At 57.6% G+C, this 15,874-nt stretch overlaps 2 protein-coding genes across 10 annotated transcripts; both read left to right on the top strand.

Annotated features, from left to right (window-relative positions):
* The first annotated feature begins 180 nt into the window (after window positions 1–180).
* Window positions 181–9,487, top strand: ELMO3 (engulfment and cell motility 3). Of its 9 annotated transcripts, none has more exons than XR_012652234.1 (20): window positions 181–368; window positions 440–480; window positions 594–666; window positions 743–793; window positions 1,277–1,446; window positions 2,315–2,414; window positions 2,519–2,670; window positions 3,463–3,541; window positions 4,189–4,239; window positions 4,606–4,728; window positions 4,901–5,032; window positions 5,298–5,402; window positions 5,949–6,057; window positions 6,287–6,423; window positions 6,515–6,678; window positions 6,813–6,925; window positions 7,179–7,297; window positions 7,624–7,706; window positions 7,965–8,045; window positions 8,258–8,330. XR_012652234.1 is itself a non-coding variant. In XM_075040482.1 (20 exons), the coding sequence occupies exons 1-20, from the start codon at window positions 291–293 to the stop codon at window positions 8,468–8,470; spliced, it is 2,160 nt and encodes a 719-aa protein (XP_074896583.1). In that variant the 5' UTR covers window positions 193–290; the 3' UTR covers window positions 8,471–9,487. The 9 variants fall into 9 exon arrangements, 8 of the variants coding, with proteins under 8 accessions (XP_074896583.1, XP_074896584.1, XP_074896588.1 ...); XM_075040482.1 differs by having other exon boundaries at window positions 193–368; window positions 7,193–7,297; window positions 8,258–9,487; XM_075040487.1 differs by having other exon boundaries at window positions 264–364; window positions 7,193–7,297; window positions 8,258–9,487.
* An 800-nt stretch (window positions 9,488–10,287) lies between these two features.
* TMEM208 (transmembrane protein 208) lies at window positions 10,288–15,793 on the top strand. The gene is made up of 6 exons (XM_075040492.1): window positions 10,288–10,337; window positions 10,443–10,538; window positions 10,631–10,690; window positions 10,873–11,009; window positions 14,230–14,314; window positions 15,355–15,793. Exons 1-6 carry the CDS (start codon window positions 10,332–10,334, stop codon window positions 15,490–15,492), a joined length of 522 nt encoding a protein of 173 aa, XP_074896593.1. The 5' UTR covers window positions 10,288–10,331; the 3' UTR covers window positions 15,493–15,793.
* Window positions 15,794–15,874: the final 81 nt, after the last annotated feature.

Genomic DNA, 15,874 nt, shown 5'->3' with positions numbered 1-15,874 from the left:
CCTCGGCCGAGCCCGAGCCCGGACGGAGGGGGTGCCCCCAAAAGCGGGGTGCCGGCCGGCCCCCCCGGGGCCGGGCCCTTTCCCGGCGGGAGGTGGGTCCCGCCGAACCCGCGTCAGCTCAGGTGAGGGGGCCGGGCCTGCTCGGGGCTGCGCCCGGCACCGCCATCGAGGCCGGCGGCGGCGGCGGCGGGGGCCCTGCGGGAGGCGGGGAGGCGGCGGCGGCGACCCGGAACTGCGGCGCGGCGGGGCGGGGAGCCGCGCCGAGCGGGGACGGGGCCGCCGCGGGAGCCATGCCGCCGCCCAAGGACGTGGTGAAGATCGCCATCCAGATGGTGGGAGCCATCCCGCAGCTCATCGAGCTCCAGCAGGTACCGCCCGGCACCCCCCGCGCCTTCCCCGCACCCCGCGGTCCGGCTCACGGCCCCCCTCTCGCTCGCAGACCAAGCCCCTCGCCTCGGTGCTCAAGGACGTCTGCGACGCGTGAGTACCGCCCCGCCGCCGGGCCGGGACAGCCCCCCACCGGGCCGCTGCCTGCCCCGGCGGCCGCCGGCGCTTAGCCGTGCGGCGCCGTGACCGGCCGCCCGTTGCCGCAGGTGGAGCCTGCCCAACGCCGAGCGCTACGCCCTGCAGTACGCGGACGGGCGGCAGACCTACATCACCGAGTCGGTGAGGTGCCCCCCGAGCTCCCCCCGGACCTGCCGGTGTGGCCCTCGCCGGCTCACCGGTCGCTTTGTCCTTGCAGAACCGCGGGGAGATTAAGAACGGGAGCATTTTACGGCTGACCACCTCCCCGGTACATCCCTCCGTCCCCCTGCCTCCTTCTCCGCCGCTTGCTGTGGTGGGATGTCCCCCTGCAACGGGGCGACGGGGTGCTCCGAGCCCTTTGCCGCCGCCTCGCTCCGTGACTTCTGGCTCATGACGGCTCCTCTCGGTGCCTCAGACCCAGCAGAAATAACGCGGGGAGGAGACCCGTCTCAACCTTCATTCTCCCTCGGCAGAGCTCGGGGGAGTTTGAAGAGCAACTAAGTCATCTCGAGATGCTTTGGACGCGTGGGCCAACTCGTCAAGCGTTCTTAGCGTCACACCAGCTTGACCTCCTTCCTCAGCTCCTCCTGGTCTCTGCCCTGGTGGCTTTGTCTCTCGGTCCAGCTCCTCACCGGGGCTGCTCTAGCCTGAGCCTCCTTCCAAAACTTGTGCTTAAGCTCTTCTAGCCTTCTCCAAGCTTCTCGCTGTCTTTCGATGAGCCCCTTTGGCTTGATTCTTTCCTTCCTGGTAGGACCAAGAAGCAGAGCAGTTGTACAGCGGGATCCAGAGCAACAACTCAGATGTGAAGACTGACTCACTGAAGAAGCTTGCAAGCCTCTCCCAAGACGTTACCTTTGCTCAGGAGTTCATCAACAGGAATGGCTTGAAACAAATCTTCTACATTGTGGAAGAAGGGAATGAGTGAGTATCAGGAGAGGACTTCCTTTGCAGTTCCTGACTTTTCTTCTCCCTTGCTAATGCTGCGTGAGCTCTCAGCTGGGCGTTGGCATGGACTCTGTTCATGTTCCTGGCTTGTTGATCCCTGTGCTGTGGCATGAAGGGCAGTGCTGCTGGCGGGGCACTTGGCTCTGCAGGCGCCTTACCTGCAGGTATGTGGCTGCGTCCCCCCACACTGGCAGCCACGGGAAGGTCCCCATGGGTCTGTGGTCTTGATTCCTCATGAATGTGCCCAGACTTGAACCTTCCATCCCTTCGCTGGCTGGGTCACCTGCAGCCTCATGGGTTTTGCTACCAGGAAGCGTCCTGTGATGAGCCTAGCTTCCGCTGCTGCTCATTCCTGCCACCCCAAACACTCCCTCTGCCCTGAGGTTTTAGTTGCGAGAGATCTGCAGGCAGCTCGAGAAAACCCCCGTTGCCAAATACTAGTGCCTACTCAACTTTTTCAGGATGTGATGCATCTCCTCTGAGCGTCTATCTCACAGAGGATGTGGAGCCTAAAACCAGACAGCGTGTGTTTCTTGGAAGTAGAGGGAGGGATTTGGGGTGGCTTGGCTTTCCTGAGGGATTGTCTGCAGTGATCTTTGTACCGTGGTAATGCAGCTTTCCACAAACTGTTGAACTTGCCTGCCTCAACTTCCTGGGATGACTAAGTGAGGGTCTGATTTCTTACCCAACAGTCTCTTTTTCCTTTCTTCTTCGGCTCACTGCTCTCTGCTTCTTTAGCTGTTTCTAACGTACCCACCAATGTGCAACTGTACTCCTGTCTTACGGTGGTGACTGTGAGGTATCTGGAGCCATTCTCACTGCGTTTGCTTATCTGTCCCTCCAGTACAGGGGAGATGCTAGCTCACACCCTGAAGGCCTTCATGGAGCTGATGGAGCATGATTTTGTTTCCTGGGAGACTCTTAGTGCAGCCTTCATCAAGAAGGTAAGCGCCTTCTGCAGTCTCCACAGCCTGTGCCCTTGGAATTCCTTGTTGCCCTCATCACCCAGGCTCAGCCTGCTGTCGACGGACGGTTTTGTGTCTCGTAGATAGTGAGTTATGTCAATATGAACGCGGTGGATGCATCTGTGCAGCAGCTCTCCTTGTCTATCTTGGAGAACATGGTGCCTACCAGTCGCCTCCTCTTTGAGCTAGTTAAAAAAGAAGTGACGCTGGATCGTCTTCTCACCCACTTGCAGGTGTAAGTTGAGAGGCCGGAGCACCGTTCGCCCACATCCCAAGGCTGGTGGGGATGAGGCGATGGGGGGGATTTCTCTGGGTCTTGCTGACTATCCCTGGCACAAGATCGTATTGTGCCTTCCTAAACAACTTGTGGGAGATCAGCCTGTCCTGTCCCTGATGCTGGGGGAGGGGTGGACTATCCTGGAAACCATCCTGTTTCCAGGTCAGATTCCTTCATGTGTTCATTCGTGGCCTGTTTCATTCCAATATCTTGGTTCTTTAGCTGACCGGATTTTTTTCTGGTGTTGGCTCTTCCCTTTCCCCGCTATATTTAGGAGCAATAGTATGTTCCTTACAACTTGGGGTGGTGGTACTGTAATGAACAAATGGAGTTTGTTAAATCCCTCAGCTAAGGTGGGTTCTTTGTTCCCTCATCTTCCTCATACCACTCTCTTCAGTTTGGAGGTTTTTCTTTCTTGAAAATGGAGAGGCTCATGCCCAGGGCTCCTGCCAGACAGGAGTCTGCTCTTCACCCTGGGTTCTCCTGCACCTCCAAAATGCTGCACCCGTGGGTGTGTGCAGAGCAATATCTGATCCATCCATGGGTGCCCTGCAGTCACAGCTGCGGGGACCATCTCACCCCTGGCCCTGCTGTCAGCAGCTGCTCACTCATGGCTCTGGCCTCTCTGGGTCCTCCAGCTCCATGCAGTGGGGTCCAGCAGTGAAGTGGGGAGAAGACTCTGCCTTGGGGAAGGCAAGACCATCCTCAAAGCTGGTGACTCTCCCCATCCTCCTCCTCCTCCTTCTGCAGGACAAATGCCCAGCTGCAGCTGAAGGCGATGGCCCTGCTCATTGCGCTGCTGCTGGCTGCGACTGATGCTGAGCGGCGGGTAAGGGGCTGTTCTCTGCCTGTGGGCAGTAGGCGAGACCGGCTGATGGCAGGGTGGTGGGCATTGCAGATTCAAGCACCACAGTGCCCCTGTCACGGGGGTGTTCTGCCAAGAGGCCTCTGCTGTCTCACACCCCTTGGAGTAGTTTTGGGGAGGGATGCAAGATCTCAAATGACAGGAGAAGTACCCTGGCTGGTGGCGGCGCAGTGACCGTGATGGCCCAGACCCAGCACCTGGCACATCTGGACCATCATGGCTGGGCCCCCCGTGACGGGATCTTGGGCAGCTGAGTCCTCCACTGCAGTGTTTGTGTTCTCTGGGATGCCGGGGCTGTGAGAGGTGCCTGGAGATGTTTGAAGTCAGCCTCCTCACTCTGCTTCTTCTTGACTGACACAACCTGTCCTGGCAGCCTGGTGGGGCAGGATCCGTTTGAGCCCCCCCAGAGTGGGCTAGGGCAGTGGAAGCTGGGGGCAGGTCTCCTGCTCACTGGTGTCACTCCTGAGACTGCCTGTTCCTTTCTGTCCCCACCCTGCCTGTGGCCCCAAGCCAAGCTTAGCGGGGATGGCGGGCTGCAAAGGGAACACAGGCTTTTTTGAGTGAGTGGTGTGTGGAGCTGGAGAATGTCTCACAGCCACTTCCCTTCCTAGGACATGATGGACTACCTGAGGGAGAGGAACATCAGGCAGTTTATCCACAAGGTGAGGAGCTGGGTTCATCAAGGGTCTGCTCTGTGCTTCGTCCTCTGTCGTTCCTCCCCAGCCCCTGTCCCCTCAGCCCCAGCCTTTGGTGACGGTGCCTGGCTGGGTTGCCTGTGTGCCCCGCATCCCTTCCTTGATGCCTCCTGTGGGTGCTGCCTCACTGGCACCCACATGCCCAGGGTTGCACCCCTGGCTGCCTGCAGTTCAGTGCACCCAGCTCTCGCCCAACCCTGAGGGGAACTGCCTGCTTCCTAATGCCTCTTTGAGCAGCAGGACCTGTTGGGCTTTGGCTGCCATTGGGCCCTGGGTTTGGAGGAACTGGGAGCAGCAGCCTGGGGGAACCTTCTCACTCGCAGTCTCCTGTAGAACATCATCCACAGCTCCGAGCCGCTGGGGGATGAGATGGCCCATTATCTGTACGTGCTGCAGTCTGTCAGCCTCAACCTGTGTGAGCGTCGCATGAGGACCTCCATGGATCCCTACTCACAGGTCTGGGAGTGCTCTCCTGGCAAGTCTGGTCCTGGTCTCTTCCACCTGTAGAAGTAGAGACAGGTGAAGGTTCACCTTTGGGTGAACCCAGCACATTTGATTTCAAAATTTCAGTTTGTCCTGGGAGAACCTGCTTGCGTGGGCCTCACCAGCATCTCCACTCTCCCTCCAGGAACAGCGGGAGCTCCTCCAGTCGCTGCGCCAAACTGCCTTTGAGTCAGAGAGCGAGGCACCTGGCAGCAACTTCAGCACCGAGCGCCGGCGATCCCTGTGCGCCAAGGAGTTCCGCAAGCTGGGCTTCATGGTGCGTCCCCCGCTGCAAGCCCCACGCTTGCTCCACCAGCTGGCCTCGGCAGCACCTTCTGATGGCTCCCCGAAGCCTGGTGTCCCTGTTGATGCTGCTGGGCCACCACGCAGTACCTCCCTCTGCTCCCATGGTACTCCCAAACAGCAAGTGCTGCGGAGCTGCTGGCACTCAAAAGGCAAACCCCATGGCTGCTTTGGGAGGACTCTGCTGCTTGGACAAGAAGGCAGCAGGTGCAAAATTGCATCCTTTTGTGTCCTCCTAGAACAACAGCAACCCAGCGGAGGACCTCCGCCGTGCCCCGCCAGGACTGCTCGCCCTCGACAACATGGTGTATTTCTCCAGGCACACCCCCAACGCCTATAGCAGGGTGCGTGCACTCTCCCAGAGAACTCCCTGGCAGAGAGGTGCTGGTGGATCTCCATCTTCTTTTCCTTTCCCTGTGACCTGTCCTCAGCCAAACCCAGGCGAGGATGTCCCTTTGGGGCAGGTGTCCTACTGGTGCGCCTTTTCAGGTGGAGCCGAGTCCTCCCTGTTGGTAGAAGCAGCCATTTGAGGCCGGTGGCACTGAAGGGTCCCCATAATTTGTAGTGTTTTGCTCACAGCTTGATTTCCAGGCCTCGTTCACATCTGAGCAGACCAGGGCAACTTGGGCAAAACCAGCCAGTGGCTGCAGGGCATTAGCCACGTTCCCACCTGCTTTGCCTGTGATCAGCTCCCACACTGCGGCAGGGGAAGGAAGAGGCTGGGGCTGGTTTTTGGGGAGAGCTAACTACTTCTGTTGGGGATGGCTTAACCTGGGGGGACAGCTTGACTAGGAAGTTCAGGAGGAGTGTGGGATGTCTGATCCCCGCCATTTGGGCAGCCCTCCAACTCCATGGCCCGTGTAACATGAGGCAATGGCCCTCTCCTCCAGTTTGTCCTCGAGAACAGCAGCCGGGAAGACAAACATGAATGCCCTTTCGCTCGAAGCAGCATCCAGCTCACCCTGATCCTCTGTGAGATCCTGCACGTTGGAGAGCCGTGTATGTGTGTGCTCCAGCTTGTCCACCTCTGTGCCCTGCTGCCTGCCAGCTGGCAGGAGTGGGGACAAGCTGCCAGGGCAGGGTGCTGCGTATGTGGGGCCTCCAGGCTCTGGCGTGGCCGACAACAGGGGAAGGGGAGGGAGGGCTAGGAAATGTCCTGGTTCTCCTGGACACTGAAATCCCCTGGAAAAACTGGGGAGTCTGGCATCATTTGTCCTTCTCACTGCAGGCTCGGAGACGGCTCAGGCCTTTTACCCTATGTTCTTCGGGCAGGATCATTTTTTTGAAGAGCTCTTCTGCATCTGCATCCAGCTGGTGAACAAGACCTGGAAGGAGATGCGCGCTACCCAGGAGGACTTTGACAAGGTGTGAAGGGATGCTGGGGCCACAGGCTGTGCACAATTCAGAGGCTCTGGGGAGCGTCACCAGACTAGGGGTGATGTCCTGGGCCCCACAGGTGCTGCAGGTGGTGCGGGAGCAGATCACCAGGACCCTGTCCCTCAAGCCCACCTCCCTGGAGCTATTCAAGACTAGAGTGAACGCGTTGAACTACAGCGAGATCCTGAAGCTGCGGCAGACGGAGCGGCTGCACCAGGAGGAGACGCTGGCTGTGCCTGTGCTGTGAGTGGGCTGTGGGCAGGGAGCCGGAGCTGTGATGGGGGGCCGTGGTGGTGGGGGAAACACCGTGGGGCTGGGGAGGTCAGCGAGCACCAGTTGAAGTGGCCGTGCTCCTCTTCTGCTGGCTTTCACCCCAGGGAGTTGCGTGAGAGGCTGAAGCCGGAGCTCCTGGAGCTGATACGACAGCAGCGCCTGCTGCACCTCTGCGAGGGCACCCTCTTCCGCAAGATCAGCAGCCGCCGCAGGCAGGGTGAGTGCCAGCCCTCTGGTCCTGGGCGGGGGTCCCGGGAGGGGGGCAGAGGCTTGTCCCCATGTCCCCTGCCACTGGGAAAAAGTTGCAATTAATCCGTGGGGAGTAGCGTGCCCGGCTCCCTGGACGGCTGGTGTGGGCTAACCCACGGGGTGGGACCAAAAGTGGGGTGTGCTGATGAGGGAACAGCTCCGTCTACCCGGGGATGGGGACCTCAGCGCAGGGCGGGGGGAGGCTGGGCATTTCCCAACAGCCCTTCTGCCGCAGACAAGCTCTGGTACTGCCGCCTGTCACCCAACCACAAGGTGCTGCACTATGGGGACGTGGAGGAGGGGGTGGACTCTCCCCCCATCGAAAGCCTGCCAGAGAAAAGTAGGTGATGGAGAAAAAGAAGGTGGGAAGGAGGGAGGGGAGCCCTCTGCCCACCCCCACTGTGATGTGGTGGGGATGTCTTAAGGTTGGAATTGCCCGTGTGCCTGGCCCAGTGCCCGCTGGTAGTGTGGGACTGGGAGCTGTGGGAATTCAGGCTGGGGCGGGCTGGCTCTCCAAAGGCTGCTGCAGAGTGGCTTGAGCCCCCCAGCCCCTGAGTTGCAGATGGTTGTGAGCCCCCATGCTTGGGCTCTGTTGGCCTCTGAGTGCCAGGGACCTGGGGGAGAGGAGAGGAGAGCGGGCACTCACAGCTCCTCTGCTTGCCCCAGTTCCTGTGGCAGACATGAAGATGCTGCTCATGGGGAAGGAGTGTCCGCACACAAAGGAGAAGAGCTCCGGGAAGCAGAACAAGGTCAGCATCTCCCACCCTGCCTCACGCAGGGGGCCCAGCATGCTCCCCTCCCCAACTGCTGATGGTTTTTGGTGGTGGGTAGATGGTGGCAGGTTAGGTGGTTTCATGGATGGCGGCAGGTTTTTCAAGTGGCTTGAGACCTTTTGGGTCTCCCGGAGCGCAGAGGAGGAGGCTGGGAGGCAGCTCCTGCTCTAAACCCCACCAGGGCTGGGAAGAGTCCAGCCAAGAAGCTGGCTAATCCCTGCACTGTCCCCGCAGGATGTCCTGGAGCTGGCCTTCTCCATTGTGTATGACGTGGAGGAATACTGCCTCAACTTCGTTGCCCCCACCCGGTACGAGGTGAGTTCCGAGGGCCCGCTGGGGAGGCACACTGCGGCCAGATGTCCTTGCCAGGGGACAGCAGGCAGGGAATGGAGTCGTGTGTGCCCTCCCAGCCCCCCCCCAGCCCAGCCTCCTGGGCTTCCCTGCGGTGGGAGCCGCAGTGGGGGGAGAGGTGGGCTCTCCGGCTGCCCCAGGCTGGTGCCAGAGTTACTCGTGCTCTGTTTCCCCAGTTCTGCCTCTGGACGGATGGGCTGAACGTGCTCCTGGGCAAGGAGATGACGAGCGAGCGAATGCAGACGGACCTTGACGTCCTACTGTCCATGGAGCTCAAGCTGCGGCTCCTGGATCTGGAGAACATCAGCATTCCCGACACCCCCCCTCCTGTCCCAAAGCCCCCCAGCAACTTAAACTTCTGCTACGACTTCAGCCACGCAGAGCAGTGAGTTCCTCCCTGTGCCCCATCCTCCCCTGACACCCCCCAAAATCAAACCCCTTCCTCCAGGCTCTGTCCTCCATCTCCTGCTCCCAGGTGCTGGCTGGGGGCTCAGGCTTGCGCTGCCTGCACCTTGCCCATCCCAGGGCAAACCGCCCACCCTTCCTTGCCTGTGTCCTGCCCTCCTGCGAGAGCATGGGGCTGAGCCACCAAGCATCAGGCTCCTGTGTGAGGGGGGGTGACCCAGTTGCTTTGCTCCCCTGCCCTGGGCAGGCAAGACAAAATACTTTCCAGACAGCCAAACCCCTCTGTGGTGGGGCTGACCCCCCTGCACCGCAGCCAGGCTTTGGGCAGAGAGGGCAAGGATACGGGCAGGAATAAAGGTACAGGCAGCCCTGGGACAGCTGGAGGGGAGGGGCAGCACTACAAAGGTACGAATCCGCACTGCCTGGCTCTCCCTGTCAGCATAGGGGATCCTTTCTTGACAAGAAAATGGTTAAAAAAAGGATAAAACACCCCTTTCCACTTGGTTTGGCGAGCAGACGGCATCTCCAGAGCACGGTGTGCCTGCCCAGCCCATGCCGCACTGAAACACTTTTCTGCAGAGCCCTCTGTGCTCCCACTCCCGGAAGGGGGGGGGGGGTGTTTAGGGTCCAAGCCCTCGCTCTCTCAACACCATTTCAGCTGGGCAGGGGCTTGCTGCTGCCATGCCTGGTATGAGGAGGAGACCCCATCTGCCCTTGCTGCCCAACACTCGTGCCAATCCTGGTGCCTTCCCCCGCCCCAGGCGGGTACTTGCACACTTCAGCCATGTTGCTGCACTACTGCACGACGACAAGCTACCTCCTCCCCGGCCCCCACGACTCCCACCCCAGTACCCCCACCTCCTCGTGCCTACAGCTTCTCCCAGGGGTGTTGCGGTAACAACTGCAGCCGCAGGTCACCAGGGCTCCGACTGTGCCTCTGCCTCCCATGTACTGGCACAATAAACCACTTGTGGAGAACTCAGGGCTGTGTCCTTTCCAAAAGCTTGGGGAAGGCGTCAGGCTGACTGCAGGGCAAAAAAGTGCCAAAGCAGGCAAAAACTGGGACGGTGCTGTGGCACTGTGGGAGCTGCGGCACAGAGCGTGAAGAAGCCTGGAGGGTGGCCAGCAGGAAGATTTTGTTCCTGCTCTTGAGGAGCAGGCACGGAGTCTAGTCAACTCTAAGGAGGGTGGCCATGGGGCTACAGCTAAGGCCATTTCCAGCCTAGGAAGGCTTAGGAGCACTGCAGGTGGTCCTGGTAACAGGTTGGATGGGCTCAGCTCCTGCAAGCGGGCCCGTACCTTAGCCTTGAAGCTCGAAGAGCAGTGTCTCGGCTGTAAAGAGGCTGTCACAAGGAAAGATGAGGCTGGGGAAGGCAGGCTCTGTCTGCAGCCCCAGCTCTCGCCCCACGCCCCGAACCACCTCCCAGGAGCCAGCAGAGCTACTGAGGTGAGAGCAACGCGGCTTGCTCGGCTTCAGGTCAGCCTTTTGATGGCTGTGCAGGCCCCTGCCACGGCCAGGGTGCTGCAGGTAACCTTCTCCTAAGAGCCAAGGGGAGGTGATGGGCACAGGCGGGCCAAGGGGCTGTAGGGCGGGGGAGGGCAGGCACGGGCACCCCAAACCCACGGGCTGCACTGTGGGGCCAGGGGAAAGGCCTCAGAGTCCCCTGGGGCCGGGAACCCCGAGGAGAGGGAGGGGAGAGGAGAGACCTGCAGGGACTGAGACCTTCCTTCCCCGGCCCCCCCGAGGTAGGCCCTGGCTGCCAGGCACCAAGCGCGGCCCCGTCACTTCCGGGGGAGGGCGACTTCCGGTGTGGACCGGAAGCGGAGCGTGGAGCCGGCGCGGCCATGGCGGTGAGTGGCGGGGCCGGGGGCTCGGTGGGGCCGGGGGCCGGGGGCTCGGGGCTCGGCGGGCGGGCGGGCGAGCGAGGCCGCTGACCGCCTCTCTTGGCTCCGCAGCCCAAGGGGAAGGCGGGTACCAAGGGCAAGAAGCAAATCTTCGAGGAGAATCGGGAGACGCTGCGCTTCTACCTCCGCATCATCCTGGGGGCCTCCGTGAGTGCGGCCGGGGAGGGCCCCGGCGGGGCATGGGGCCGGTGGGGAGGGCCGAGCCCCGGGCCGACAGCCGTGCCGTGCTCTCTCCGCAGGCCCTCTACGCCGTGGTGAACCTGGTGATCTTCTACCCCGCCGCCTCCGCCTGGACGTGGGTGAGCGCCCGGCCGGCTGCCGCTGCGGGCAGGGCCCCGGCGAGGGGGGCCTGGGGCTGGGCCTGGCCCGGCAGAAAGCCGGCTCCTTTCCTGGTTGCCGCGACGGGCGAGGCCACCAGGCCCCTGTCGCCCTGCCCCGGAGGTCGTGGCTTTTGTGGCTGACAGCTGTTTTCTTGTTGCAGCTAGCATTCATCTTCAGCTCGGTGGTCTACGGCACTAGCTACCGCTCCATGAACTCCATGGCAAAGCCGTCTTTTGCGGAAGATGGTAGCCTTACCGATGGCGGAATTGACCTGAATATGGAGCAGGGGATGGCAGAGTGAGTGTCCACACCCGCACGAGTCCAGGTGAGCAGGACCTGCTGCCTGAGCGTGCACGCAGAGCCAGGAGAGGCCCCGAGGGAGAAGGCCAGGCCTTAGCTCCCACCTCCGATTGCCCACTGACACAGGCACGAGGGGAGCTGGAAGCCTGTAGCCGTTTTTTCCGAGAATGTACCTAAACTGTCCTCGTTACCTGAATGCTTGGCCTGGCGTGCACTAGTCGTGAGCTGCTGCGTGGGTACGTCAGCCTGGGACGGTCACTCCTTAGGGCTGAGGTACACAGGTAGGAGATCCCAAACAGTTTGGCTGGAGCAGCTTACAGCTGTCTTTCAGCGAAGAGACAGCGCTGACCATGTGTGTGCTTCTGCCACATGCAGAGATGTATTTTCTTTTTAAACCAGCACTGCAGGTAGTGCTTGACAGAGCAGAAGGGCGTGCACTGCCAGTTACCCCATCCTGGCTGCAGACTGGCCACGTCTTGAACTGTTCTACGCACTAAAAACATCCCCTCTGTCTTAGGCAGCTCCTATCACCTCCTCAGTCTTTTCTGCTCCTTGTGCTCGTGCATTCCTCATGTCTGTCTGTCTGCAGACAGCACCAAGTGTTTGCCTGTCCAGTGTTTTTGGTGCTGCTGTAACTCACTTTTCCTTGGTCAAGGAGCACACAACAATAATTCCTGCAAAGCACTGTTAAATAAAATAAGGCGACAACAGTACCAAAACAGCAGAAATATCTTCTAGGTTTGTCTTTTCCAACAGCGAGCCTCAAACTAGTTACAGAAAACTGCTGGGCAGTCGTGGACAGGTCACGCTTTGCTCTCTGTCCTCCCTGCCCTCAGCCTCTGTCTGTTGGCCCAGCTTTTGCTGGGGTTCTTCAGTGTGCGCTCAGCGAGGTACCTGGGGTAGTTGGCCCTTTCCTTCCGATGCCCTTGGCCGACAATTTAAGGTTTATCACCATCGTTCACTTGCTGCCAAGCTTTTGAAGAAACACAGTGGGGCTTTGTTTCCAACAGAGCCCTCTGCATTGTGTCAAGCATTCTTGTGTGGGAAGGGCCGTGTATTGATTTATATATTTTTATTTTTTGTTACAAATTTTATTTCTATAGCCAGCAGATTCCCGGGGATGTTATCAGCCAGTAGACCGACTTGTGCAGCACAGAACCTGCTGTCTGCACAGGATGAGCTCTCATCTTGTGTGTTTGTTCGTGGAGTAGTGAATTTGCTACCTGCAGTCAGAGTGACTCAGGTGTGCAGTGTAAGAGACTCAGCCAAGGGACGAGGTAGCCAGGAAGAGAGGAAATTGTTTCTACCGTGATTTGTGAGCCAGGTGCTTTACACCCTATTCATCCTATAGTGACTTCTTTTTCCTGCTGGTCAGCCGAGGGTTTTTCTCCCGTTTTACACCGTTTTGGCTCTCCTGAGTAGAAGCATAAAAGATTTTGGAAACCTTTTTTGTGAAACACAACATGGGACAGTTGAGTAAGGAAAATACAGAAGTTTGATGTCATCTGAGGTATCGTCCTAGCTGTGGGAGATGCCTCTGGGAGGTGTGTAAGGCACCGAGGCAGAGTGGGTGCCCCAGTAACTGCCCCATGCACGTGTGTCGTGGTGCTCTTGGGGGAAATGACTGACAGGAGTTAGCAGAAGGATCCCGTTACCTGCTGTGAAAAGGTGTCAGGCGCAGTTGTAGTGCCGCTGCAGCCCACTTGCAGACATAGTACTTCTCTTGGTACCGGGCCTCTGAGGTTTTTTTGCCTCAGCAGTACACCCTTGGGGTGAGTTTTATGACACACCAAAATTAATTGATGCTTGTCTGAGGCACAGGCTGTGCAAAACACAGCGCAGCTTGAAGGCAGAGCTGTAAAAGCAAAACCTGCACAGCTGAAGTTCCCATCCTTACCCTGTACCTTTGTACCTGAGCCTGTGCAGAGCCCTCAGCCGTAAGAGTGCCAGTTTCATTAGTTTAATGCCATTCATACGTGAACACAAAGTGTTAACAAATACTTGGTGCTCCTCAGAAAGCAGTGCATGTTTTCCTGCCTCTCGGCTGAGCATGCCACAGCTGATTAACACGTGCTGTTCTGGAGCTGCTTTTGGAATGCTGCAGATTTGACGGTGTTTCCCTTGTGCTGTCTGTAACTGAAACAGATGCTGTGTGTTGTTTTGGGGTTGAGGAAAGCTGAGCTTGCTGGTCCCTGGGGGAGCTGGGTTTGGTGGGAGCACTGCTGTGACCCCTCTGGGGCAGCTGGTGATGCATGAGATTTCTGAACCTCAGCATCCCATCATAGAGCCTGTGCTGGATTCTGCAGCATCTCAAGTTGATGACAGTGTCCCAGCCTGAACTAGTTGTTTCTGGTGATGAATACCTAACATCACCTTGCTTTGTGCTGTGCTGCTGAGAACTAGACGAGCTATTTCGTTACCTTTGCCTTTGTTTTCTTGACTTCATTCTTGGATGTGACTTGAGGGTTTCTTACTCCAGCAGATGATGATTTAATGAGAGCGAAGGAGCTGGCATTTTTCTAACTATCATGGCACTCCCTGTGGCTTGTGTTGAAAAACTAATACCTGTTTACCTCTCTTGGGTGTCAGGTCCCCCCCCCAGGGTGGTGGTGGAGGTGTGGGCAGCTTGTTCTCCTCTGTAGCTGCTCTCAGCTCTGCCTCAGGCTGGCATGGAAGAAGGAGTCGGATAAGCGGGAGGGGAGGGGGAGCCGAAGCCGTCTGTTGCTGTAGCTTGGCTTGCGGGTGATGGTGTGCTTGTCCTTGTAGCACCCCAGCCCTTTGGTGACCCCAAGTGTGTCTGTCAGCCTGTGAAATGGCACAGAGAAGATTCATGGTTCCCTTTAGTGCAGCCAGCCATGAGCAGCTATACTTTATGCCACAGTATGTATCAAATCAGGGGGTGCTGGCTGCTGTTGCAGGCTGTGGGGGTGGTGGTTTTGCTGCCGATTTCCACCCCCCTGCATTCCTCAGCTTTCTCAATGTCCCTTTTCAGAGGGAGCCTAGCTCTTTAACTCATCAGATTTATTTATTTTTTCTGTTTACTGCTCCGACGCTTCTAGATTACCGCGTGTGGCAAAACATAGCTGCAGGGACAGTCCTTCGGTCGGGCCAGGCAGGGTCGCTCCCTGGAGGTGGTGCAGATGGGCTGTGGAGGCAGAGGAGCTGGTGTGTTCGGGAGCTAGAATGGAAGGTTAATGTTTTGCTTTTCTTCCCTCAGGCACCTCAAGGATGTGATCCTGCTGACAGCTATAGTCCAAGTGCTGAGCTGCTTCTCACTCTATGTGTGGTACTTCTGGCTCTTGGTAAGCTCCTGCGGTTTTCTTCATTGCTCTACGTTGTCCTTGTCTTTCCCTGTCTTCAGAGCTGAGAGCTTTATCTATTTCATTTCATGGCGTCCTGTTTCAGCCCAAAACTGTTTGCTGATAAATTTTGTAATCTCCCTGTCAAATCTTGTTAATAGTGAGGCTGTACAAGGGAAAGAAGTCCTGATCCCTGTGAGTCAACCACGCAAAAAACAGGCTGGCCTTGGCCTTTTTCTCTGGTCCTGTGAAAGGGCAACAAGAAACATGAGGCAGATCAAAGCCATCTTTGTACATAGAGCCTTTTTGTGACTGGCAAACAGACTGTGCTGCTTCTTGTTTGGTTTTCTCAGTCATTCACCAGCACAAACTGAGGCTGGGAACTGCTGGATACTGTGGCGCTTGGTAGATCAAACCCTGTAGGCTTTGATTTCCCCTTAACACACCAGACTCTTTCTACTCCAGAGACATTTGTCATGTGTCTCCAGCTAAAACTGCTTTTGCAGAAGGACAAAAAATCTCCAGTTAAAAAAATCCCACAGTTGCTTTGAGTATATCCCACAAAGGTATATAAGGCAATCTTGGGAGCATAGAAAGTTACCTTGTTTCAGTCCTTACAAGTTCCTTTCTAGCTGGCCTGGCAGAGGGCAGCCTGAACTCTTGACTATCCCCTGGAGATCATTCAGATCACATTTGTTTTCATTTAGAGAAATGTCGTTGTGTTTTCTGAAGGAGGGAGAGGCAGAACATCTGGGCAGTTGGATCTTTCTGGGTAATTCAGACCTGATGCTGAGATTTCCATATATGAAGCCGAAGTGCTGTATACAGATGCAAGTTCCTAAACCATACAAAATCAGGCCATTTATTTTGGACACCTGCCACTGCCTTTGATTTCCGTGCATCCTGTGATGGCCCTGATCCAGCCTGTAAACATATTGCAGCTCCTTAGGCTTCCTTGGTAGGACCAGCCCTCCAGACTGTTGCACCACCCCTGCCAGAGCTGTCCCCAAAGTGACCGAGTTTGCGCCACACGTGTTTTGCAGGCTCCGGGGCGTGCTCTCTACCTCCTGTGGGTGAACATCCTGGGGCCCTGGTTTACAGCTGACTCTTCGCCTGCCAGTCAGGAACCAAACGAGAAGAAGCAACGCCGACAAGAACGCCGCCAGATGAAGCGCTTCTAGCCCTGGCTGGGGAGATAGATTAATGCCGTCTCTCATCTCCATGCTGTTATTTCATCAGAGATGCGACTGAAACCACCGCAGTAGCTATGTTACCCTCTGTCATTGCTGCCATTCCGCTAGAAAGGCCACAAGAGACTTCCCTTGGTTGGTTCTTGGCGACAGTCGAGGCCTTGCTCGTTGGCATGACAAGAGGGGTGATGCTGGGATGTGTGTAAATACCTTTTTGAAGCAGTGCTGTATCATGTTCAAGGTTGGGGAGTGCAACGTTGGAGGAAGTAGTATATTAAAGAGCAGAGTCTAATTGACCATGCTGGCAGTGTCTTCACACAGGGGTGCTCACAGAGCGGAGCTGTTAAAAACACCAGCGTGTTCTTGGAGACCT

Source organism: Buteo buteo, chromosome 11, assembly GCF_964188355.1.
Source record: "Buteo buteo chromosome 11, bButBut1.hap1.1, whole genome shotgun sequence".
Taxonomy (NCBI): domain Eukaryota; kingdom Metazoa; phylum Chordata; class Aves; order Accipitriformes; family Accipitridae; genus Buteo; species Buteo buteo.
Note: the sequence above shows the minus strand (reverse complement) of the source record. Positions and strands in the feature narration are given on the sequence as shown.

Bases quoted from the DNA above. Each gene is read 5' to 3' on its own strand.
- ELMO3 (XM_075040482.1), top strand. From the start codon at position 291: ATGCCGCCGCCCAAGGACGTGGTGAAGATCGCCATCCAGATGGTGGGA. The intron at 794-1,276 runs GTACATCCCTCC...CCTTCCTGGTAG, and splicing joins TACGGCTGACCACCTCCCCG to GACCAAGAAGCAGAGCAGTT. The intron at 2,415-2,518 runs GTAAGCGCCTTC...TGTGTCTCGTAG, and splicing joins GTGCAGCCTTCATCAAGAAG to ATAGTGAGTTATGTCAATAT.
- TMEM208 (XM_075040492.1), top strand. The intron at 10,539-10,630 runs GTGAGTGCGGCC...CTCTCTCCGCAG, and splicing joins GCATCATCCTGGGGGCCTCC to GCCCTCTACGCCGTGGTGAA. The intron at 10,691-10,872 runs GTGAGCGCCCGG...TTCTTGTTGCAG, and splicing joins CCGCCTCCGCCTGGACGTGG to CTAGCATTCATCTTCAGCTC.